The sequence below is a fragment of the Saccopteryx leptura genome, chromosome 3 (genome assembly GCF_036850995.1).
Source record: "Saccopteryx leptura isolate mSacLep1 chromosome 3, mSacLep1_pri_phased_curated, whole genome shotgun sequence".
In the NCBI taxonomy this organism is placed as follows: Eukaryota; Metazoa; Chordata; class Mammalia; order Chiroptera; family Emballonuridae; genus Saccopteryx; species Saccopteryx leptura.
Window position 1 is genome coordinate 68644137 of NC_089505.1, and position 23782 is coordinate 68667918.

General features: G+C 49.0%; 2 protein-coding genes across 5 annotated transcripts; both read right to left on the reverse strand.

Annotated features, from left to right (window-relative positions):
* Positions 1-5346: 5346 nt before the first annotated feature.
* On the reverse strand, positions 5347-13840 carry LOC136399177 (kallikrein-6-like). Of its 3 annotated transcripts, XM_066374116.1 has the most exons (8): positions 13591-13840; positions 13278-13339; positions 12510-12615; positions 12048-12095; positions 11569-11725; positions 8165-8412; positions 6873-7009; positions 5347-6007 (listed from the first exon to the last, which is right to left on the reverse strand). In XM_066374116.1, the coding sequence occupies exons 3-8, from the start codon at positions 12568-12570 to the stop codon at positions 5855-5857; spliced, it is 804 nt and encodes a 267-aa protein (XP_066230213.1). In that variant the 5' UTR covers positions 12571-12615; positions 13278-13339; positions 13591-13840; the 3' UTR covers positions 5347-5854. The 3 variants fall into 3 exon arrangements, with proteins under 3 accessions (XP_066230213.1, XP_066230214.1, XP_066230215.1); XM_066374117.1 differs by lacking the exon at positions 13278-13339; XM_066374118.1 differs by lacking the exon at positions 12510-12615.
* A 4727-nt stretch (positions 13841-18567) lies between these two features.
* LOC136399182 (kallikrein-7-like) lies at positions 18568-23148 on the reverse strand. 2 transcript variants are annotated; one of them, XM_066374124.1, is made up of 6 exons: positions 23117-23148; positions 22620-22746; positions 22001-22154; positions 21609-21856; positions 21258-21394; positions 18568-19266 (listed from the first exon to the last, which is right to left on the reverse strand). In XM_066374124.1, exons 2-6 carry the CDS (start codon positions 22690-22692, stop codon positions 19111-19113), a joined length of 768 nt encoding a protein of 255 aa, XP_066230221.1. In that variant the 5' UTR covers positions 22693-22746; positions 23117-23148; the 3' UTR covers positions 18568-19110. The 2 variants fall into 2 exon arrangements, with proteins under 2 accessions (XP_066230221.1, XP_066230222.1); XM_066374125.1 differs by having other exon boundaries at positions 22620-22749; positions 23117-23142.
* Between the last annotated feature and the right edge of the window lie 634 nt (positions 23149-23782).

Consider the following 23782-nt stretch of genomic DNA (forward strand, 5'->3'; position numbering starts at 1 on the left):
TCAGTCTAAGGTGCCCACGGAGTCATCACTGCTCGAGTCTCTCCGTCTCTCTTAGCTTCCCCACCCTCCCCCGGCTGAGAATCCCTGCCTCTCGGTGGTTCAACGTGTCTGTTTCTCTGTCCCTCCCTCTCTGTCTTTCTGTGTCTCGCCATCCTGCTCCTTATCTGAATCCTTTGCATGCCACATGTACTTTGGCATTCTCCGCGTTAGTTTTTTAAAACTAGCTTGATGGAGGTATCACTGAGGCACGAGAAACTGTGCATGTTTAACATTCCAGGTTATGAGTTTTGAGACACACACGATCAACCATCATCACAATCAAGAGAGTAGGCACATTCATCACCCCCAAAGTCTTCCTTGTGCCCCTTTGTGTGTCTCTGTGATTCTGGATTCATCTCTACACCTCCCTGTCTGTGTATCTTTCCTCCCCCACACCTCTATGTGACTCTGTACTTGGCCACCTCTCTCTCGCTTTGAGTTTATCTCTCTAGCATTCTCTCTGTCACTAGCTCTGAGTGTCTGTATCTCTGTGTGTTTCTGTCCCTCTGTCTCTTCAAACCCGCATTTTGGGTCCAGACAACTTTGGTCACTTTGCCAAGGAACGTCTCAACTTCTTCTCCTGCCCTTCACCCTGTGGCCGGTGACTACCAGGGACCCAGCCACAGGAGCAGGGACCCAGCCTAGGCACACCCCTCACCCACACAGCTTGAGTGGCCCAGCTGCCCAGCCAGGTGTGGGTGAGAAAGTTGGGCAGGGCCACTTGTCTCTGAGGAAACAGCCTAAGAGGTCAGATAGGGGGCGGGTAGTTCCTGGCCGTTGGAGAAATAGGACACTGGGTGGGGAGCCCCGAAGGTGGCTTCTCCCTCCGTGGGCCTGGGCCATCTGGGGCTACCTCTCCTGATCTCTTCTCCATCCTGGTTCTTTCAGGATGTGCCCCAGCTTTGTGTGTCCATCTCTAACTGTGACTCCAAGTCTCTGTGCCCACTAAGATGTAAGAATCAAACACTCATTCAATGCATATTTGCTGAGCACCTACTGTGTGCCAGGCTCAGATCTATCCATGAGCAAAATGGACAAAGACACCTAAGATGCTGCCCATGGGGTGGTCACATTCCTTGAAGGAAAACCCTGAGCTGTCTTGCTCATGTCTGTCACCCAGCACCTGTTGAACGGAAGTTTTAGAGGCCTTGAAGCTGACTTAGTGCACAGGGGGAAAAAACTTAAAAAATAAAATTCTGAGGTTTATTTTTATTATAATGATAACTATTTCATGCATTAAAGTAAAGTGACCAACTTTTTTACAATGAAAAGTAGGACAAAAATAAATTAAAAAACACAATATCATAAATAAAAGAAACATTTTATTCATTGCAACAATAATACACTATAATAGGATAAATGCATAATAAAAACATTTATAATATTTTATATTGTAATTATGCTTACATACTTATTAATTTTTAATAATAATTATAAGAAAAAAGTACTCGCCTGACCAGACAGTGGCACAGTGGATAGAGCATCAGACTGGGAGGCAGAGGACCCAGGTTTGAGACCCCGAGATCATCAGCTTGAGTGTGGGCTCATCTGGTTTGAGCAAAAGCTCACCAGCTTGAGCCCAAGGTTGCTGGCTCGAGCAAGAGGTTACTTGGTGTGTTGTAGCTCCATGGTCAAGGCACATATGAGAAAGCAATCAATGAACAACTAAGGTGTCTCAATGAAAAACTGATGATTGATGCTTCTCATCTCTCTCTGTTCCTATCTGTCTGTTCCTATCTATCCTGCTCTCTGACTCTCAATCTGTCTCTGTAAAAAAGAAAAAGAAAAAAGTATTCATTTAGTAAAACTAAATACCAAACAAAACCACTAATTTGGAGGATATGCGGGTGTATTTATCATTTTCTAATTAAAAACTGTTTTATGCAACTATTAAATTAAAATGAATTATTAATAGATATGATTTGAGGTTAGATTTCCACTTTAAAACTCGAATTTTGGGAAAATACTTGTAAATAAAATTATACGTATTTGGAAATTATTAAGTAGATAATAAATTAATAAAACTTGAGTTGTGCTTACCTGTCTGTGATTGAATATTCACTGAGAAAGAAATAATCGTGAGTCTACAATGTTGTATGTGTTTGTTGTGTTTCAGTAAGAAGTACACAAGCCATTTTCGCGCTCGGTATATCACGTGCTCTCTCAAGGTCTTCCATGCGGAGCGCATGCATCTCATAATTGCGTCTCACTGCACTATACTGTACTGATTCTTGACGAATTGTCATGTCAAATACAAGTATGTCACATCACGCGCAATAGATCTACTCTGCATTGATCGAATACGTACATTTACAGATTAGTCTTCCAATATCAAAAAGGAGGACATGTAGGAGGATGGAACTTACAAAAGAAGGACTGTCCTCCTTAAAAGAGGACAATTGGTCACCTTAAATCTGGGCTTTGGCTGCTTAGCTCAGTTGGTTAAGAGTGTCGTCCCGAAACTATAAGGTTGAAGGGTCAATGCCCTGTCAGGGCACATACGGGAAGCAAACAAAGAATGCATGATTGAGTGAAACAACAAATGAATGCTTCTCTCCGCCTTTCTTTCCCTTCCTCGCTCTGTCTCTATCAATAAACAAAATAAAATTAAGCCCTGGCCAGATAGCTCGGTTGGGTGGAGCATTGGCTTGGAGCGTGGAGGTTGCTGGTTCAATTCCCCAGTTAGGGCACATACAAGAACAACTTGATGTTTTTGTCTGTCTTTCCTTGTCTTACGTAGAAAATAAATAAATAAGTAAATAAAATTTCAAAAGTGACAAATCTGGCAACCTAGTACGTTCTTAGTCTTTTAAGTTTAGCTTACAAACCTTTCATTCTAGATATGGGTTCTTTTAATAATGTTTGATCTAATTTGAAAACTATCTTCAAACATCTTAAACTACGTTTCTAAAACCAACACATTTAATCTCTCTGGGAAGTCCTTCAATTGTGAGAGAAACCTCCCAGCATTAAAACATGTTTATACACCTCTGTATATTATGCTTATAAATATGATCAATGTTGCATTTTTTTCAAGTTTCCCAACACTGGATATAAAGTTGGTTTGACTCCAACTTAAAAATCACAGATCGATGACACATTTCAAGCGGAAGTCACAAGGCTGTCCCTACAATGAGTAAAATTCTCTTAAACATACAAGCCCCTTTAGTACCAAATGTACAGAGATTCTGCTTCAAAAAATATTAGTGATAAAGATTGGGCCTTTAAATAGTTCTCTGCTTAATTTGAAAACATATCAGAATGGAAAGAAGACCTCCATGTAGCAGAGCAGTGAGGATTCTAAACTCTGGTACCAGTCTTCTGTCCTTCAAATTCTGAGTTGGCCACCTATTATGTGCAAGGCCTTGGGCCAACCATGGAGCCTCTCTGAGCCTCAGTTTCCCTCTCTGTAATTAAGGAACAATACTGGTACCTAGCTCACGTACTTGCTGTGAAGATTAGACAAAATGAGTTAATATATACAACCCTTAGAACAGTGCCTGGTGTGTGCTAATTAAGTGTTTATTGCTATTATTATTATCCATTAAGTAAGACGGTTAGCTGATGTTGATTTTGGTCTAGACTTTGATTGATTGGGTTCCTCCTGGTGATCCCAGTACATTTTATGGCCCTACTTATTGTTTATAACTTGTAGAAGGGGTGGGTCAAGGCAGGCCCGGTCCCTTCCCGTGACTCAATCTTTCCACGTTCTCGTAAAAGTCAACACCTGCCTCCTATCACACCCTCTGGATAAAATTTCCTATTTCCTTGGTTCTTAAGACACATAAGTGCTTTTCTCCAACTCTAATGATCTTTGGAACGGAGGCATTGTTGTTTATTTATTTATTTTTTTCAAACACTCCCTTTGTCTTGGGACCACATCACTCTTCTATTAAAGTTGACCCAGAATTGGCTTTGACTCTCTCCTATAGTGCAGTCACGCTGTGTAATAACTTCCTATTTCCTTCTAGTCTGCCCCGGGCAAAAGAAGGGTGCATTAAATACTTGTGCAACAAATCGATTATTGCCTCTGATCCTCCCTCTGTTCCTAAACGTTACTCCGCTCCTAAACCCAGCCCCGTGTAGGGCCCTCTATTCCCTTTCTCTGAGGGCTACTTGTTCCACTCGTCTTCCTGGGAGGACACGTGACTTAGATGTTATTTTTGTCTTCCTCAGCGATGGAGCAGTGGGGGTTGTAGGAGAAGAATGCCTGAGGTCAGGGACAGGCCAAGGAGGGGTTGAGGGCAGAGGGTGTACATTGTTTTGGGGCATGCATGATACACGTTGGAAGGAGAACCCCAGAAAGCATGCAGAAGCCTGGGTCCTCACGCAGCTCTGCCTGTCTGCTCCCCTCATTTCCTTGAAGGCCTCCATTCTCCCCTCTTCCCCGCCCATTCCCCCCTTCCCCCTCAAATAGACCTCTGTGAGATCTTCCTAATACCCAGACCTGACACTGTCCTTCCTTTCCTCAGGGTCCTCGGGATTAAGACCAACTTTTTCTGCATGGCATTCAGGGCTCTTCGCCGTCTTCTACTGACCTATCTCACGTTACCCACTTCTCCTGCCTCGGACCCCAGCCCCCACCATCCCGAGTGATTTGCTATCTTTGGGACACAGCAGGTATTCTCATACACCCAATCTTTTTAATTTATTTTTCTATTTTTAAATTGACTTTTTAAAGAGAGAGTAAGGGAGAGGAAAACATTGATATGCTGTTCCAATTATTTCTGCATTCACTGGTGGATTTCTTGTAGGTGCCCTGACTGGGGGTCAAACTTGCAACCTCGGCATACCAGGATGATGCTCTCACAAATTGAGCTACCTGGCCAGGGCCTGACAGCCCCAGGCTTTTCTACAGCTTGAACCCTTTATGAGAATGCTGCCCACCCAAACTTCTCCGTATAGTGGATGCACGTTCAGCCTTCCGTCTCCAGCACACCCAGCCCCAGCCCAGCCCTCACCTCTTCCCCAGGCACCATCACCTCAGCCTCCTTCTGACTGGTCCGTCCTACACAGCCCCAGTACTGCTTCTGCTCACAACCCTTCCATGGCTTCCCGTTACCCTCAGGAGAAAGTCCCAACCTCTCCACCTGGGGGCTGAGGTCGTCCTGGTCCAAACTATTCTTTCCCACCACTCTTTCCTACACACAGTGGTCCCCAAACCCTCTCACCTCCCTGCTTTTGCTGTTACACAAGGTGGGAGTCAGGGACACCTCCCTGAATGAGTAGAATGAATTAGGCTGTTGAAGTAATGAGAAATATCTGGATTCCAGAGCAGCAGAAGTGGGAAAAATCAAAAAGCATCACTAACGATAAAATTCACACTTTATTGAGTAGGCAGGTGTGCCGGGCACTAGCACACGTGCCTCACATGTTTGAGACCTGCAATCCTCCTGACAACAGCCACTGACTTCTGAGCAATGGACTGTTAGTATCCTTGTTTTACAGATGAGGGTCTGCATCAAAAGGAAGGCACTTCCCAAGGATGCCCGCTTAGCAAGTGGCACAGCAGGGATTCCCACGCAGGTTTAAATGGACCTGTGATCACTCCTCCGCAGGAAGCCCATGGAATAATCAGGGAGGGGGGCTGCTTGCAAGGGATTTTCCTGTGTCCTCTCAGTGGTGGGAGCAAGACCTCAGCCTGGGTCCCCACTCACTCCTAGTGATACAAGGATGGCGCTGGGGTAAAATCAGGCAGAATTAAGCATTAAAGGTCGGATCTGGGCCGGTAGGGGCAAGGCAAGGTCTTGGTCAGAGATATTTTAGAGGCAGCAAGTAGGGATTCAAGTCAAGAGTTGGATGTCACATGTCAGAGTTAGATGGCTTGAATGGTTTTTTCAATCCACTGGCTATATCTGCAGACATTGGTGTAGACTCCCGGCTTCTCCTTGGATCCACAGGGGACGTTACCCCATGACACGAGGCCTCGGAGGCGGTCTCCACACACCAGGGGACCCCCGGAATCGCCCTGTTGGAAAGAGGGAGAGAATCAGAAATGCAGGGAGGAAGGAGACACAGAGGCATAGAGAGAGGGAAAGGGAGACAGAGATAGAAATACTTGGAGACAGACAGACAGACAGACACACAGAATCACAGACAGGGAACTAGAGAGACCAAGGGAGACTTAGAAGCATGGAGAAATAGAGAACACCAAGATCCAGAGAGGCAGAGAGAGAAAAAGAGGAAAAAAAAGAATAAAGGTTTAGAACAGAACAGAGCCTGACTGGTAGAGGGGTAAGGGAGAGAGAAGGAGAGAGAGAGAGAGAGAGAGAGAGAGAGAGAGAGAGAGAGAGATATGCATGTCCTTCCTTTTCATCCAGCTCACTGTGCATCACTTTATCTTGGTCTCTTTCTTCCTCTTGGCTGGCCCAGGTCCTTCAGAGTAACTTTTGGCATAAGGTGGAGAGACCCAGTGGATGACAGTGGTGTAAACCCAAGTTAAACGTATTTGGGAGTGAGGATGGCGCCCCTTCTCTCCCCAGCTAGAGTCCCCCTCCTCCACAGCGTGGCCATGTTAGCAGGATCTGTGGGGGTTCTGAGGACAGTTTCCTCCTGCCATCTGCCTCCTTCCTGTGTCTCTCTGCTCCTTGTCTCTCCCCCTCCATCCTTGGCTGCATTTCCCATCTCTGCTGGCTGCCTTTGGGTCTCTGCCTGTCCCTGACTGGGTCTCTGCGTGTTGAATCGAGTCTCTCACCCTTTTCATGCCTCAAAGTCTCTCCCAGCTTGTCTCCGTAAAGCTCTGTTTGGGTCTCTGTCTGTGTCTCTCTCTTCCTGTCTGTCTGTGTTTTCTTGTCTCTGTGTTATAGAACTGGCGGGTCCGTAATCGGCCTCACCTGGCAGGAATCCTTCCCGTACTTCTCATCGCCAGCACACACCATGTTTTGGGTAATCTGGTCAGGGTAGGCACGTTCGCACTCCTCATGAGGTACCAGGTGGATGTATGCACACTGGATGGTGTTAGGGAAAACGTCTGACGAGAGAGAAGGGTCAGGCTCACTTCACAATCCATCCTTCCCACATCTTACATACAATCTCTCCCTTCCCCATTGGTCTTTATTTCCCACTAAGTCCCTTCTTCCTATTTGTCTCTTATTCTTAAAACCCATTGCCATTGGCCCTGACTCCTGAAAGGTCCCTCATATGTCATTCTTTCCTCCTATTGGCTTGTCTTCCTCATTAGTCACTCTTTGTGAGTCATTTCCTGCTGGTGTTTCCTTTCTCCTAGGTCCCGCCTCCACTTCTCTCTCCTCCAACGGTCTCACCTTTTCTAGTAGTTCCAGCTGACCTCTAGATTCTCTTCCTTTATTAGTGTCCTCCTTTATTACACTCCTTTGTTCTTTATTGGATCATTCTGGCCCATTGGTTCATCCTGATTGGTCACCACTTGACTATTAGTACTGTCCTAACTGGTCCATTCTTTCCCCATTGGCTTTCTCTCCCTATTGGCCCTTCATCCAATGGTCCACCTCCCTCATTTGTCCTTTCTTAAATGGCTCTGCACTCCCCCATTGGTTCTCCCTTCCTATTGGCTCTTCCTTCATCCAATAGTCTACCTTTTTTTTTTGGCCCTTCACTTACAAGGCTACATTCAATGGTTCCTGCTGATTTGTTGGACTTGTCTCTTCCTCTAGTGACTCCTCTTGACTATTCACTCTTCCCCAATGGTTCCTCCCCTATTAGCTCTCTCTACCCATTCACTCTCTCGATTTGCAACCTTCAGTTGGTTCCCCTGCTTTGTTCATCTCTCTTCTTTCATTAGTCCTTCCTCCGCTTATCTCTTCTTGATCATCGGTGTATACTGATCGGTCCCTTTTGAAAACTGGCCTCCTGGCCTCCTTCCTGATTGGCATCTCCCCATTAACCATCCCTCCTCATTGACTCTTCATCTTATGGACCATCTACCCATACCATTCACCCAGGGTCTACTCTCTCCATTGCCTATTTACTCATTGACCCAACTTTCATATTTGCTTCCCCTCCTCATTGACCTTTCACCCAATGATACACTACCCCATTGTTCCTCACCATTGGACCACCTTCATCTTTGACCCTCTACCATTTGGTTCACCTTTCCCATGACCCATCACCCATTGGCCTGCTTTCCTATCATTCTTGTCCTACTGACTATTTGCTGTCTTGCCCCAGCCCAGGATGTGGCAGCTGGTGTGGTTGGCGGAGCAGTCCCTCTCCAGGGTCAGAGGCTGGATGTGTTCAGAGAGGTTGGCTCGGCGCTTCAGGCGTAACAGCATGATGTCCTGGTCATGAGTGGCAGCATTGTAGCCAGGGTGGACCACAGTCCAGACAACAGAGCTTTGTTCCTGGAAACTCTCTCTTTCATAAATGTTGTGCTTCCCCAAGTAGACCTGAAGATTCCTGAGAAAGAGGAAGGCTGGGTCTCACTTTTAGCCCTTGGGCTGCAGCTGAGACTCCAGATGGGGCCATGGTGGGAGGTGGCGGGAGCCTGGTACACCATGAACTATCTGGCCTGTTTTCCCTCAGTCTTCCCAGCTCAGTAAATAACAATTCTATCCTTCCAAGAATAAACTTGGAAACTATTTTTTTTTTTTTTGGAGACTATTTTTGACTCTTTATTTCATGCTAACTTCTAAGCTGGATAGAAATCCTCTTGTCTCTACAAAATATATCCAGAATCTGACCACTTCTCACCTCTCCCCCTGCTGCCATCTTGGTCTGAGCCACCATCATCCCTTACTTGGACTATAGCAGTAGCAACCTCACCAAACACCTTGCTTCTGCCTTTGACCCTCTATGGTCTATCTTCCACAGAGCAGCCAGAGATATTTTCACAACATAAGTCAGTTCTGTACTTTGCTCAGAACTTACCCATGACTTCCATCTCACTCACAGTAAAGACCAAAGTATTCACCGTGGCCCACAAGGTCCTATCCATCACCTTGCAGGTTTCTCCTCCCAATTTCTCCCCCTCCTTCTGCTCCAGCCACACTGATTTCCCTGCCTTCCTTTGAACACCACAGTCATCCTCTCACCCCAGGGCTTTTGCACTGGCTCTTACCTCTGCCAGCAACTCTTTTCCCCAGATACTTGCATGGCTCACTCCCTCACCTCCTTCAGACGTGACCTCCTCAATGAGCCCTTACCTGGCAACCCAATTAGGATGCAAATATCCACCCTAACAGGCAATTCCTATCTCCCTCTCTTGTTCTCTTTTCCACCAGAAAATCTATCATCATTACTTTGTGTATGATAAGTGCATTATTAAATATTTATGTTTTCTTGCCTCTCCTCCTACCATAGCACCAGTGCCCAGCAGAAGTGTCTGCGATGATGAACATTTCTCAGTCTGTGTTGTTTGATATGGTGGCTGCCAGCCACAGGAGGCTCCCGGGCACTTGAAAAGTGGCTCGTAGATCTGGTATTTCATTTCATCTTTATTCACGTAAATTTAAATAGCCATACGTGGCTGATGGAACAAGTATCAAGATGTGATTTTTGTATTGTTCAGAAACAGCATCTCAGTGCCTAGAACAGTATCTGGAACATGACAGGTATTCAAGATCTATTTGTGATACAAATGAAAGAGCCACTCCCTTCCTCTGAAGCCTCCCAAAGCTCCCTCAGAATAAAGCCCAAGTATCTCATTCCTCCTGAGAACTGGTAACACTCCAGATTGTGGTTACTTCGGGGCCTTTGTCCTTGTGTTTCTTCTGCTCTAAATGCCTTTCCCCCTGCTTCCCTGGGCCAACCTTTCTCATTTGCCATGATTCAGCTTGAATTTCTTTCTTTTTTTTTTCTCAGAGACAGAGAGAGAGTCAGAGAGAGGGATAGATAGGGACAGACAGACAGGAACAGAGAGATGAGAAGCATCAATCATCAGTTTTTTGTTGTGACACCTTAGTTGTTCATTGATTGCTTTCTCATATGTGCCTTGACCGTGGGCCTTCAGCAGACAGAGCAACCCCTTGCTCAAGCCAGCGACCTTGGATCCAAGCTGGTGAGCTTTGCTCAAACCAGATGAGCCTGTGCTCAAGCTGGCGACCTCGGGATCTGAAACCTGGGTCCTCCGCATCCCAGTCTGACGCTCTATCCACTGTGCCACCGCCCAGTCAGGCTTAGCTTGAATTTCATCTCATCCATTGATAGGGGGTACCCCTCCTCTTTCCTCTTGGGGACCATCCCTGTTCTTTTCCTTCACTGAATTTAGAGTCATCTGTAATTTTATGATTTTTCCAGAGTTTGTTTGTTCAGTAATTATCTTTCTGCCCCTATGTTCCCAAGGGTGGGGACTCTCGTCGACTCCTGCATCCTCACTCAAGTCTGGCCCTTGGTGGGTGCTCGCAATCAATGGCACCAGATGAATGAATGAAGATGGTGGGAGCAAGTCAGTTCTCCCTGAGCACAGGTGGGGACCACCCTGGGGGACTCGATGACCTTGCATGATGAGACCCCTCTCTGCACAGTCATGTGAGCCACCTGCTGCTTTTGAAACGCCTGAGTTGTCCCTTGCTATTTCTCTGAGCCTCAGTTTCCTCATCTGCAAAATGGGGCCAACAGGCCCCTGTGGTGGGAATTCCAGAAAATGGAATTCCACTGCTTCACTGGGCAGCTGGCTCATAGTTAGCATTGAGCAGCTGTTGTTAATCTAACTTGCGGTTATTAGTGCCCCAAGGATTTGTCCCAGGCCCTCTATGCTCCTCTACCTAGGCCCACTTTTTGGGTGATCTCATCCTGTCCCATGGCTTTAAATATGACTTGCTTGCTGATGACATCTTAGTGTTTATCTCTCTAGCTTCAACCTCTCTTCTGACCGCCAGCGGCCAACCTAGCATCTTTGTTGGACATCTCCCAGGTATCTCAAACTCATTTGGGCTAAAGTGAAATGTCTGATGCTCTGCTGCTCGCACCCAAACGACCTCTCTTTCCCTCTCCTCTGACTCAGCGGGAGACACAACCAGACACCCCGTCATCCTAGGCAAGTCCTTGGAGCTCAGCCCTGCTTGCTCCACCCCCCACCCCATGCCACCAAGTCCTGCTGGCTCAATCTCAGAATAACTCCCAAGGTTTCCAACTTCCGTCCATCCTCACTGCCAGCATCCTGGCCCCAGCCATCATTTCATGGTGCCGGATGAGGACAGCGATCTCCACACGCATCCCTTCATCTGCCCTTGCAGTCCGCTTCCCACAAGGTAGCCAGGGTGCTTTTAACAATGAAATCGGATCTTGCTGCTTTCCAGATGAGGACTCTCCAATGGCTCCCCGTGCACCTGGCATTGAATCCACCCCTCCCTCCAGGCCCTGAGTGATCTGTTTCCCCAGTGAGAGGTCAATTCACCAATCCTGCTGGTTTTTTTCGCTGCTTTATCCCCAGGGCCCTAAACAGCACCTGGCACATATTTAATGCACAATTAAATATTGGTCAAATGAGACTGGTTATCAGATAGCCTCACACTGGGACAGGGGGATGTGTGTGTCGTTTCATGCCTGAAGTCTGCAAGACACTGGCAGGCTCTAATTGCAACCACCCTGCCCCTCCCCACTGTGGAAACTCACGGTTTTTTGCAGTGGGCAGCTGTGAGGACCCACAAGGGGTGGATAAGGACGCCCCCGCAGAGCAAGTGGCCTTTGTTGTAGAGAGCAGCTTGGTAGGGGTGAGACAGCTCCTCGCAGGGTCCGCCAGACAGCACCTTATCTTTCCTCTCTGCCTGGACTGCGGGAGGGAAGCGCTGAGTCAGAGAGGAGGTCGGGAGGGAACAGGTGCCTCCCCCAGGGTAAACCCAGCCCTGTCAAACCATCAAGATGATCTCCATCCCCACACCCTACCGTACCCAGTACCATCCCCAAAGCCGACTCCATCTTCACCCCAGCCTCCCACCCCCTTTCCTGTCTGCATCCCCCCCTTCATTGCTTAGCTTCCAACATCTTCCTCATTTCAAACCCAGCCCACCGCCACACCCACTTCCAATCTCTGTCCCATCGGCAGCCCCCACCCTGTCCCCAAACCTCCCCACCCCTCTTCCCTTTCTTCCCACCTGTGGCAGTCAGGACCAATGCTGCAATTACTGTCTTCACGGCCATTCCTGGGAAGGAAAGCCAAGCGCTCCATCAGTCCTCGCCTCAGACCCCACCTGGGCCCCTCCGCCTTCTCTCTCCTATGGCTCTCTTCTTCCTGGCCTGCAACGTTCCCCTGACCCTTGACTTTTGATCTTCATACAGCCTCCTGATTTCTTGTCTCCTGCACCCCTGTCTTCTATCTGAGGGTCCCCTGAAGGCAGGTGCCAATGAGAAGCCAGCATGGCGTCTGCTGGTCCCAGGTGCCGCTCACTGTACAAGTCTCATGAAGTCTTTGTACTCTCCCCTCTAGTACCAGGGAAGGTTGGCCTGGGAGTACCCTGATGTCTTTGTCTCCCAGAGCATTTTCTTCTGCACCCTGGCTCTGCGCTCACCTGCTGCTCACCCCTGCTGGTCGGTTCTGGGGTGTGGTGTGGTCTTACCTGCTGGGGCCCTCTGCCTAGTGGCCCAGAGGTTCTTGGGTTGGGGGCAGGGGCAACGCATGTCACAGGCAGACAGACAAGGAGGCAGAGTCAGAAACGCAGGGATCTGAGGGGAGAGAAGGGATTCTCAAAGCAGTGAAATCTTCTTGGAACAAGAGAAGGAGACAGAGTGAGAGACTGACCAAGACCGAGAGAGAGACAGAGAGATAGTAGAAGATGCCGGGTCTGCAGGGCCCAGGGCATCAAGGACTGCGTGACAGAGAACCCAGGGGCTCCTTGCCTCCCTGGAAGAGGCTGTTCTTATCTCCAGATGTTCCTTCCTGGTGCTTCCTTTTAACCCTGAATCCTCCGGTCCCTGAAGAAGGAGGCTGCCCCACCCTTTCCTCTTCATCAGTGCCTACACACATTCCTTCCGCCCCCACAGTCTCTGATGACCCCTGACCCCAGCTTCCAGGGAGGGGAGCACTTGTCCTTAAGTGCTCTGGGGGCCCGGACTCCTGGATCCGAAGGAAAAGGGGGCTGGGAGCCTGGAGACCTGGGTGTGGGGAGAAAAAGATGGAAGCTTGCCCTCCTCAGCCCTTGGACTTCTGGGTCCTTAAGCAAGAAAGTGTCTGAGGATCCCAAATGTGGGCCTCCTGGGTAAGTGAGCAGTAGCCCTGGCCTCCAGAGACCCCACCACCTCTGTCTGTCTGTGCTCAGAACCCACAAGTCCTTGGGCCCTGGGAACCAGGACGCAGGGGTTCGGTGGAGTTGGGGTGATTCACTCACCTGCCTTGAAGTCCCTCTATGGGGACTGACGACCTCCTTGTCCCCACCAGAGAGTGAGCCAGCTAGTGAGAAAGCATGTGTCACAACCTGGCACTCGGCCCTGCCCCGGGCTGGGCGCAGGCCCAGGCGCTGTGTGTGGGGAAAGGGCCCGGGAACAATCAGGCTCTGTCCGCCCCCAGCCCCCAGTGCCATGCTCCTGGCAGCTCCGTTTCTCAACCTCTTTTCCGGGCAGGCGGGTGGCAGGCAGCTGCATCCACAGCTCCCCTTTCTCCCTGCCTGACGGTCCTCTTGCGGTCTTAGCTCGTCTACTCACCTCTGCCCGGATATCAGGACTCCTGACCTTCCTGGTCCCCCTCTTCCAAGTCTGCCCACCTCGGAGCTTCTGTCCCTTTCTCTCCCTGGCCCTGGCGGGGTGTCTCCATGTCCTTCTTTCTCTCAGTCTCTAATGGTATCTCTCTATCGCTCTGCCTCTTTCTCCGTCTTTTTCTCTGTCTGCCTTTCCCCTTGATTCCCCGTCTCTAAGTCTCTCACTGGTTACCTTCCCCTAGGCTTCCCCATTTGGGGAGAAGCGAGCGCGCATGCGCGCGCGCACGCGGAGGAGCGTTAGGTTCTCGGGGAGCTGGGAAGGGAGACAGAGATGGGGCTGAGGATGCTTGTGGGGCACCGGAGGGTTTGGGGACTTGATGAAATCCAACATATGGAAATAAGCAGGAAGGCTACACACTGGGAGTGATGTGGGGGCTCTTGAGCTACGGAGGAATCCAGCAGGATCCGAGGTGGGAGCGCTGGTGTCCGGGAAAGGCAGGTGGCAGCAGGTGTGGGCTGGAGGAGCGAGGTGTCCGTGGCAGCGTGGAGGGAAATACCGGTGGGTGTGGCGATCCCAGGGACCGGCGAGCTGCAGGGCGTGGCACGGAAAATGGGGGATTGCAGGAAAGTCACTGGGCAACTGAGGACATGTGATCTTAATCAGGTCCACCTCAGCATCTTTTTTTTCTTGCCTTAAAAATAACTGTCACAATCTTTGCTTGGCCCCCATCACTGCCAGGATGAAAACCAATTTGGCATTCAATGTATTCTTTGGAACTGCTGCCCTGGCCCCCAGGGTCCCCCCAGGCCCTTCACACTCCTGTCCCCACTGAACTCATGGCCCATCATTCTTGCAGACAGCAGGCTGGACCTCTCCTAGCCTGTTGATCCTGAGATCCTGCCCCATCGCCCCTCCTCCCTGTGTGGTTCCCTTTTCTCTATCCCCATCCCTCCCCTGCTCAGACCTACCCGTCACCCCAGGCTCTTTATCCTCTTCTGCATCCTTTACTTGACCCCAGAGCATTCTTTCTGCATCCAGATCTGACCCTGTTTCTCTCCTGTTCGCAACCTACCCTGGATCCCACATCACCCTGGGGACAAAGTCCTAACCCCTCAGCCTAATGTTGGAAAATGTTCAGCACCTGCAATGGTGCTGGCCAGTGGAAGTACAATGCCCGGTGCATGTGTACTTTTAAATTTCCTGGTACCCACAATTTAAAAAGAAAAGTAAAAATAAGCAAGAGTTACTACTGCCTGACCAGGCGGTGGCACAGTGGATAGAGTGTCGGACTAGGATGAGGGAGACCCAGGTTCGAAACCCCGAGGTTGGTGGCTTCACTGAGGGCTCATCTGGCTTGAGTGCGGGTCGCTGGATTAAGCGTGGGATCATGGACGTGACCCCATGGTTGCTGGCTTGAGCCCAAAGGTCGCTGGCTTGAGCAAGGGGTCACTTGCTCTGCTGTAGCCACCTCTCGTCCCCCATCAAGGCACATATGAGAAAGCAATCAATGAACAACTAAGACACCACAATGAAGAATTGATGCTTCTCATCTCTCTCTTCCTGTCTGTTCCTATCTATTCCTCTCTCTGACTCTCTCCCTGTCTCTGTAAAAAAAAAAAGTTACTACCAACCTGTACTTCTCAGTCTTCCTTTCCCTTTTCCCCTCTAGTCCTACTCATGAGGACATAAAGGACAGCATGAGTAAGACAGTCAATAACATTGTAATAAGTATGTGTGGGGCCAAGTGGGTCCTGGAAATACCAGGGAGAACAGTTTGTAAAGTATATGATTATTTAACCACTATGCTACCAACCTGAAACCAATAGAAAATAATATTGAATGTAAAGTGCAATTGAAAAATTAATTAAAAATATAAAAAATAAATAATAATCTAAAAAAGAGAAATGAATTTATTTTAATATTTCATCTAACTCAGTGCATGCAAAACATTGTCACTTCAACATGAAATCAAAGTAGGAAGAATGTACAGATAGTTTGCTTTGTCATTTTTGCAAACACAGTTTGGGATCCGATGTGCATTTTATGTGTCAACAGCACATCTTGGATGGATCCTGCCACATTTAAAGCAGTCAAGAGCCACGACTGGGGCAAATCAGCCCATTTGAAGTTTCCTTGAACCATGTCATGACCTCTGACCTGTAAGCCTTCACCCATTCTATCCTCTCTTCCCAGAATGTTCTTACAACTTGTCCTACAAGTCTGCTTAGATATCACCTCCTTCAGGAAGCCTTCCCTGAACACCACCCAATTCCCACCCTGCTGTGGTTAGGTTAGTCACGCTCCCATCAGGGTTCCCACAGCAGGTCCCTCCCTCAGTTCACCTGCACCATGACCGTCTAGATTCATGTCCAAATCCCCAGTTCGACCGCAGGCTCCTTGAGGGCAGGCACTGGGGTTGACTCAGCCCTGTGTCCCAAGCTCCCGCACAGGTCCTGGCCCAGAGGAAGCCTTAGGAAATGTTGACCAAATGACTAAATGACTTTGTTATGCCCACTCCTATTTTACAGATAAGAAAACCGAGACTCAGGAGATGAAGTTTATTGCTCAACCTCAAACACCCAGGAAATGGTCGAGTTCAAGAGTTGAAACTCAGCTTCCAACCTGGTGGTGGCCATGGCCCATCTCTAGGCGCCCCCACCGGGTCTACCTCCCTGCAGAATGGGATGGGTGGGTGCAGGAGGAATAGTTGAGAGCTGTGTGGGAAAGGAGGGAGGTGGTGGGCAGTGAGGAGTGGAGGAAAGTCTAAAAGAGGGAATGAAGTCCGCGACCCCAGGCACTGGCCACTGACCTTCCAAGCTTTGTCATCCCCACATACCACACGTGTTTAATTATGGGACGATTTTGTCCCAGTTGACATGCACTGCAAAGCCTTCAATAAAGAAAACATTTTATAAAACAACTGTATGAACGTAGAGTCAGGAAAAAGTGATGGAAGTCACAAAGAATGGAAAACCAACCCTCACCAAAGGCTTCTTCTGTGTCAGAAAATGAACTTGCGCTTTCTGAATATTTTTTAGCCTTCATTGTGATCTTGAAAAATAGGCTCTACTTTTCTCTCTTTTGAACTTCTTTTTTTACTTTATTTATTTATTATTTATTTTTTTGAGATAGGCGTGGAGAGAGACAGGAACATCGAGCTGCTCTTCTATGTGCCTTGACTGGGGACTCGAACCAGCACTATGCTCTGGGACAATGCTCCGAAGGAGCTTTCTGGCCAGGGATTCATTTCTTTTTTATATTCAGAGGAAGGGAGAGAGGGGAGGGGATGGAAGCATTCATTGTTGTTCCACTCAGTGGTGCACTCACTGGTTGCTCCCTGTGTGTGCTCTGGCCAGGGATGGAACCTGCAACCTTGTTTCAGGATGACACTCTTAACCAACTGAGTTAACCGGCCAAGTTCAAAACAGAACTTCTCTTTTAAAAATTGATTGATTGATTTGAGGGAGAGAGAGGGAGGGAGGAAGGGAGGGAGAAACATTGATTTGTTGTTCTACTTATTTATGCATTCATTGGTTGATTCTTGTACATGCTCTGACTGGGGATCGAACCTGTAAACTTGGCCTACAGGGATGACGCTCTAACCTACTGAGCTACTCAGGCAGGCTGGTGCTGCTCTCTTATTTCAAAGAAGAAGGAACAGGGAGGTAATGTGTTTAAAGGGAAATAGTTTACTGGAGCCAGAACTGGCACTGGGACCCACAAAGCCCAGTTTCTGAGATAAGTGCTTTCAATTACTGTGCTATCTTGTCTACCCAATGAAAAATAAAGCATTTAAATAAAAATCAACAAGAAGGACTAACTGAAGTCATTGCAAGGCAACCCACATCCCAGACTTATACAAGAGAGCTGCGGAGAGGAAGAAGGGCCAGTTGACTCCTGCCAAACTTAGTGCAACTGCCATGTTTTTTTACTTTTTAAAATGTTGGATTGAATATTGATTTGGGGTGCCATGCTGGAGAGAGGGGAAGCTGATGGGACTTCATGGAGGTGGGTGGCCCAAACTCCTAAACATTCCTTCAACTTGTCACTGATCAGAGGCAGGACAGGCAGGGCTGAAGGCTTGGACTCCTGGGTCTGAGGGAGGAAGGGCCGGGGACCTGGACTCCTGTGTTTTGTAGGAGGAGGGTGTTGGTTTCCTGTGTGTGGAGTGTAGGTGGGGAGGGGCACGTGAGACTGAAGAGGGGATGAGAGGAGGAAAGGAAGAATCTGGAGCATGTTGGCCAGAAGGGAATTCTGGGAGAGAAACTGGAAAGGCAGGTACAGGGGTGAGTCCTGGGCTGCAGAAGATTCCTCTGTCAGCAGAATGAGGTGCGATTGCTCAGGGAGCCTCTGATAACTACAGGCCCTGGGGTGTAACCAGGCTCTGAGTCACAGGGGACTCCTCCCTCCTCTCTTCCAGAGTCCGTTTCCTTGCAATCTTTGAGAACAGGAGCCCATCTATGCGGGTTTCCAGCCCCATCTTTCTCTCTTACCTGGGATGCTAGATGTTCACTTGTGGCAAGCCCTTGTGAGATCTTGTCTACCTGCCAGTCCTAACCTTCCTACAGACCTTTTCCCTCTCTCCTCATTTGTCACCTGTGAAATGCTGAGAAGTGCTTTCAAATTTTTTTTAACCCTGATGAAGTAGGCATTTATCATTTTATCTTCTCTCTTTCTCTCTCTTTCATTCTCTCCCTCCCATTTAATGAATGGGGCAAATTGAGACCTGAGAAATAAAGAGAACCACACCACTGGACAAGTGGTGGGAAGGGAGACAGAGTCAAGACTCAAAATCAGATGCATTTCCCTTTCCTGTGTCCCTCTCTTAGGATCTCTTCTCCCCAACCTTAGCTCTGAAGAGGTTCCCACCTGTATTGCTCAGGTTATAAAAGTGCACGGGTGCAGAAGAAGAAACAGAAGGAAGAAGGCACCCATGACTATGTCCACAAGCAGTTTGGTTCATGCTCTTTATTCTGTGAATATTCCATTTCACATGGCGAGGATAACATACATATACATATACATTTGTATATTACTTTTTTCACTTAACAGATAGCATAAACATTTTTCCATGATACTAATAATTCTGTATAATTATTGTCTTGAACAGCTCCATTAATATCCTTGTCACAAATCCACTTATTGTTTACATAAACAGTCCACTGGTTCAAACCTTGCTCCACGTTTCGGATTTATAAGAATTACAAGGTCTAAGGTCTTGAATAAGGGTCTTGATTCACCTTGCCTGTTTTCCAAAAATATTACCCCAATTTACAGTTCCAGTGTGGTTCAGGTTGTTGGTCTCATTGCATCTTTACCGGCACTGAGATTTTTTTATTTTTTGTTTATTTTGACCTTAGTTTTTATTTTGCTTAATTTCATTGGTTTACATACATGATATTGTTGAGGTTTTAATACGACTTTGAGCAAAGGTAAAATAAAATATAACTACAAGTCATCGATGTTCTTATTTCTGTAAATTTCCTGTTTGAGGCATAGCAATGGAGAGATGAGAGTTCAGAGAGGTTAGCTATGCCTTCTCATGGTTTGCTTTATCCAGTCCATGTACTTGCAGACTTGGGTATAAACACCTGGGTCATTGGGTTGGCCACAAGGGAATGTTCCCCACGACACCAGTCCTTGCAGGGTGCCTTTGCATACCAGTGGTCCCCCTGAGTCACCCTGGAGGGGAGAGAGCAGATTAGTTTTGATTTCAGAGTAACCAGCACGGAGGTCTCCTATTCCTGGGAGTTATGAAGCCTTACTCTCATGAAAACACAGCCTTCCCCCGGGCAATGGGAAGAAACTATTTTTTTCTGTGCACCAATGGGAGAGCAAGAATTAATACCATCATTCCAAGATAATGTAGGTTTTCTGAAGACATTGGCTTGGGCTCTGGTCAATCACAGGCAGGGGGCAGAGCTTTCAAGAAGTCAGAGCCCCACTTAATTTTCCATCAAAACGATTCTTTGCTAAGCCATGAAACAAAGGCACCTCAACTCCAGGGAATCCATGCGTGCCCTTGCCCAGGGATGCTGTACAGGGTAGTCCTGGGAACCAGGGGCAGGACCAATGACCTAAGTCACAGGGTCAAGTGTAAAATGAAACTATGGACCACCTGGTGCAAATATATGAATTTCAAGACAACGTCGAGTGCTGTCTTGAACGTCGTGTGCAAGTGCATTAAACACCACGTGGGACTGTCCTGAGTGTGGGGATCTCTCCCTGCACAGCTTGCATGTTCATGAATCAGATCCTCATTGGGGAATAAAGGAGACCCCCCCATTCTTTTTTTTTTTTTTACAGAAACAGAGAGAGTCAGAGAGAGGGATAGATAGGGACAGACAGACAGGAACAGAGAGAGAGATGAGAATCATCAATCATTAGTTTTTCGTTGCGACACCTTAGTTGTTCATTGATTGCTTTCTCATATGTACCTTGATCGTGGGCTGTCAGCAGACTGAGTAACCCCTTGCTCGAGCCAGCGACCTTGGGTCCAAGCTGGTGAGCTTTTGCTCAAACCAGATGAGCCCGCGATCAAGCTGGTGACCTCGGGGTCTCGAACCTGGGTCTTTTGCATCCCAGTCTGATGCTCTATCCACTGCGCCACCACCTGGTTAGGCAACCCCCCTATTCTTTAGGACACAGAAATCTCTCCCATCATCCCTCTCCTTAACAAACACCATCCCCAAACTGCTGAAAGCTGAGAGTTCAGATCTGAGGAAGGAGAAGTGGGGGTAAAAAAAGGCAAAGAATAGAAGAGAAAGAGAGGTAAAGAGAAGAAAGGGAAGAGGAGGGGAAAGAGAAGCGAAAATATGGGACTGGGGAAAGAGGCAGAGATGGAGAAATAAAGAAGAAATAGAGAAGCAGAAGAGAGAGAGAGAGAGAGAGAGAGAGAGAGAGAGAGAGAGAGAGATCCTAGCAGAGAAAGGACACAGAGGAAAACAAGGAAATGAAATGAGGTGTAGAGAGAGGGGAGGGAAGATGATCCTCAGAGACAGAACAGGGTGGGGGATTACAGATGAGGAAGAGGGGTGGGAGGAGGAGGGGCCCCTTCTTTTCTCAGAACCAGGACCCAGCTGAAGTGAATGAGCCATAAGCTACTGGCATGAAATGTCAGTGACTGCAATAAATAATATATTAATGCAATACCTTGAAGATCTAATTTAATATGAAAAAAAAAATTCATGACCAAGAGGTTATCCCAATTTTAGATCAACCGGTTCAGTGCCATGCTGGGCTGAACCATAGAGGAAACCAAGGCAAATGGAAAACTCAGTAAAACTGGTTGTTTTTCATTGAAAATTCTGATATTTTGTTCATCAAGGACTTTTGCATGGGTTTAAAAAAAATGATTGCACTAGAATAGGAATTATCTTGGGTGCCCCTTAAAGTTTGTGCTTGAAACCAGTGCCTCACTCTCTTTCTCTGCATCCTGGTCCCATTTTCTTACTACCAGGAACTCCCATTCAACATTGTGCCCACACTCAGGGTCACGCCAGCCCCCCGGGCTCCCACTCTGAGCTAGGCAGGGGGCTGACAGAGAGAGTCAGGAAAGCTGGACTGTCAGCACCAGGGTCAGGCATGCAAACTGTGGGGAGAGGGGAAGGCAGGGTTCCATGCTGGGAGGAAGTGTGTGTGTGGGGGACAGGGCCAGAGGAATGGGGTCTCACATTGCAGGCGTTGGTCTTCGAGTTGGGGATGCCGGCACACAGCATGGATTTTGCCAGCAGGTCCTTGTAAACTTGTTTGCAGTCATCGAAGGAGATGAGCTTGATATCTGTACACATGAGCTCCGATGGAAAGGTCACTGTTGGGGAGGGGGTTGCAGGTCAGTTCAATGCCTGGACCGAAGACCCCGCCCGAGTGCTGGTGGGGAGAAGATGTGGGCCCTGGACCTTGAGTTAAGAAGTGGCCGTGGGCTCAATCCTATGGCCATGAAAAGGGGCATGCTTCCCGGTCTCCTGGGTGTGAGGGAGGAGGGGACCAATGGTCAGGGCTCCTAGGTCACTGGGCAGCCTCACCATCAGGGCTGGTGATGGTGCCCCAGCCAGAAACGGTACATGAGGTGCCAGGCGGATCGCAGTGGGTGGGCAGGTTGATGGTGTTCACCGCAGATGACAACCTGGCAGGGTGGCCTAGCTTCACCAGCATGATGTCGTTAACGTGGGTCTCTGTGGAGTAGCTGGGATGGACGAACGACTTTGTGGCCCTGATCCTCTGGGCTCTGCCAGTGCTCAGCTGGTCACTGCCCAAGTGCACATTGTACTCACTGGGAGAAGAGAGGCATTCAGAGAGAGATACTGTCACTGAGAGAGGGGAACAGGAATGCAGAGATAAGGGACAGGGACCCAGAGGGAGGGGGACAGAGCCCCAGAGGGAGAGCTGGAGCCCCTGAGGCTCTCCCGATGTGTACCTCATCTTGCAGTGGGCGGCAGTGAGCACCCACTGCTGGTTGACTAGCACGCCCCCGCAGTGGAGCTGACTGCCTTTGAGCAGGGCCACCTGCCAGGGATGGGAGCCTCTTGGACATGGAACTCCATCAATAATTCTATTCTCAGTATCTGATCCTGAGTGGAGAAATGGAGAAAAACATGGGTGGCAAGCATCCAGGCAAAGCTGAGGAGTCAGTCAGCTGAGAAATTTGCAGAGGCAGACAGACAGGGAGGCACGGAGAAGGGCAGAGGCAGAAACTGAGCCCAGCGCACAGAGAGCTGCAGACAGAGACGGAGAGAGACGGAGGGAGCCTGCCCAGAAGCCCAGGGGAGCGTCTGGTCTGCAGGCAGCCCCAGCCGGACGCTGGTGGGAGACACAGTGAGGGCAGGGGGCAGCCTGGGGGACACACGGACCCCACGGGTCAGAAGGAAGCAGGAGGAAAGGGGACACAGCAGAAGAGTCTTGTCTCCAAGGGAGAAAGCTGCTGCAGGGGGAGGGTCCTGACTCAGGGACTCCTTGGAGCGCGGGGCCCTGGGGAGGGGAGGCAGGGACGCTGTGAGGCCCAGGGGCAAGGTCAGGCCCCCCAGTCTGGTCCTCACCTCCTTGTCTAGCAGATCCCAGAGCTAAGGACAGCAGTACAACCAGCAGGGGTGAGAGACTGGGACTTGCCATGTGTCCGTCCTCTCTGACTGTCTGTTGTTCTGTCCCGTGGAGGAAGGGTCTTTTCTGCTGGGGCCGGAAAGACCAAGAGTTCAGGAAGCAGGAGTCCTGGTCCCTAGCCCACTGCCCTTCCTTAGACTCAGGAACCGTGCATGGTTTGCAGGCAGCTCTTTTCTCAAACCCAGAAGCCCTGTCCCTCAACCTCCTTCCTGCTTAGACCTAAAAACCTTGCTTCCCTGACATATGTTCCCTGCAGCTCAGGTTCTAGGCCCACAGACTCCCTCCCTCTCAGAGACACCCAAAATTCCACCTCCTGCTTCTCATCTCTCAGAACGAAGCCTCCAGCCCCCCCCCCCATATTTATCCCCTCAGAAGGAGGCGCTAGTTGTCAGCTGTCCACTAGCTTTGCCTCCTGCCCCCCAAAGGCGCCTCTCACCTGCTGTGGATCTGAGCTGGGCTCCAGACCAGGTAGGGAGCCAAGCCTGCCTAGCCCTGTGCAGGGCGTCCCTCTTATAGCTCACCCGCCCCCGCTCCGGCGCCCGGTGTTTTAGGGTGCGGGCGGAGCCAGCTCTGGGACACCCCCTTCCTGAATTTGCGGTTGTCTGGAACCCCTGAGGCAGCTAAAGCAATAGGCCTGCATTCTGTCTCCGCCCTCACTCCCGATGCCGGGCGGGGGCGGTCGGTCCTCAGCCGGCTCGCCCCCGCACATTCTGGTCCTGGTGGCAGCTACCAAGGGAGGGACAGGTGCTGGCGCTGAGGGGCAGGACAGGAGTCAAGGACCCACACAGCTCAGGAATCGTCTGAGTTCTGTGTCGTCCACTGTGGCCAATTTCCTTGCCTTCAGCCCGTCTGGGGGTGGGGTGGGGTGGCGGAGACCCTACATCCTAACTCTGAGCACCCTGTAGGGACTTGTCCAGGCTGAATCTTAAATGTACCATTGGACCTGAATCCAACCCCTAATCTAATATACGGGTACAAATGAGAAAGGGGAGACTTTCCAAACTTCACCCACTAAATGCTTACTGTGACCACTTAGTCTGTCTCCTACATGTATTTCTATACAGACTATGTACTGTTTTTGTAACAAAAAATATCTGTAGGA

Excerpts from the sequence above, each read along its gene's own strand:
- LOC136399177 (XM_066374117.1), bottom strand. The coding sequence starts at position 12,570 with ATGCGTTGCCCCTGCCCCCAACCCAAGAACCTCTGGGCCACTAGGCAG. Across the intron at positions 12,096-12,509 it reads TAGGCAGAGGGCCCCAGCAG|GAATGGCCGTGAAGACAGTA; the intron begins GTAAGACCACAC and ends TTTCCTTCCCAG. Across the intron at positions 8,413-11,568 it reads GCTGCCCACTGCAAAAAACC|GAATCTTCAGGTCTACTTGG; the intron begins GTGAGTTTCCAC and ends CCTCTTTCTCAG.
- LOC136399182 (XM_066374124.1), bottom strand. The coding sequence starts at position 22,692 with ATGGCAAGTCCCAGTCTCTCACCCCTGCTGGTTGTACTGCTGTCCTTA. Across the intron at positions 21,857-22,000 it reads GCCGCCCACTGCAAGATGAG|TGAGTACAATGTGCACTTGG; the intron begins GTACACATCGGG and ends CTCTTCTCCCAG. Across the intron at positions 21,395-21,608 it reads CACCATCACCAGCCCTGATG|TGACCTTTCCATCGGAGCTC; the intron begins GTGAGGCTGCCC and ends CCTCCCCAACAG.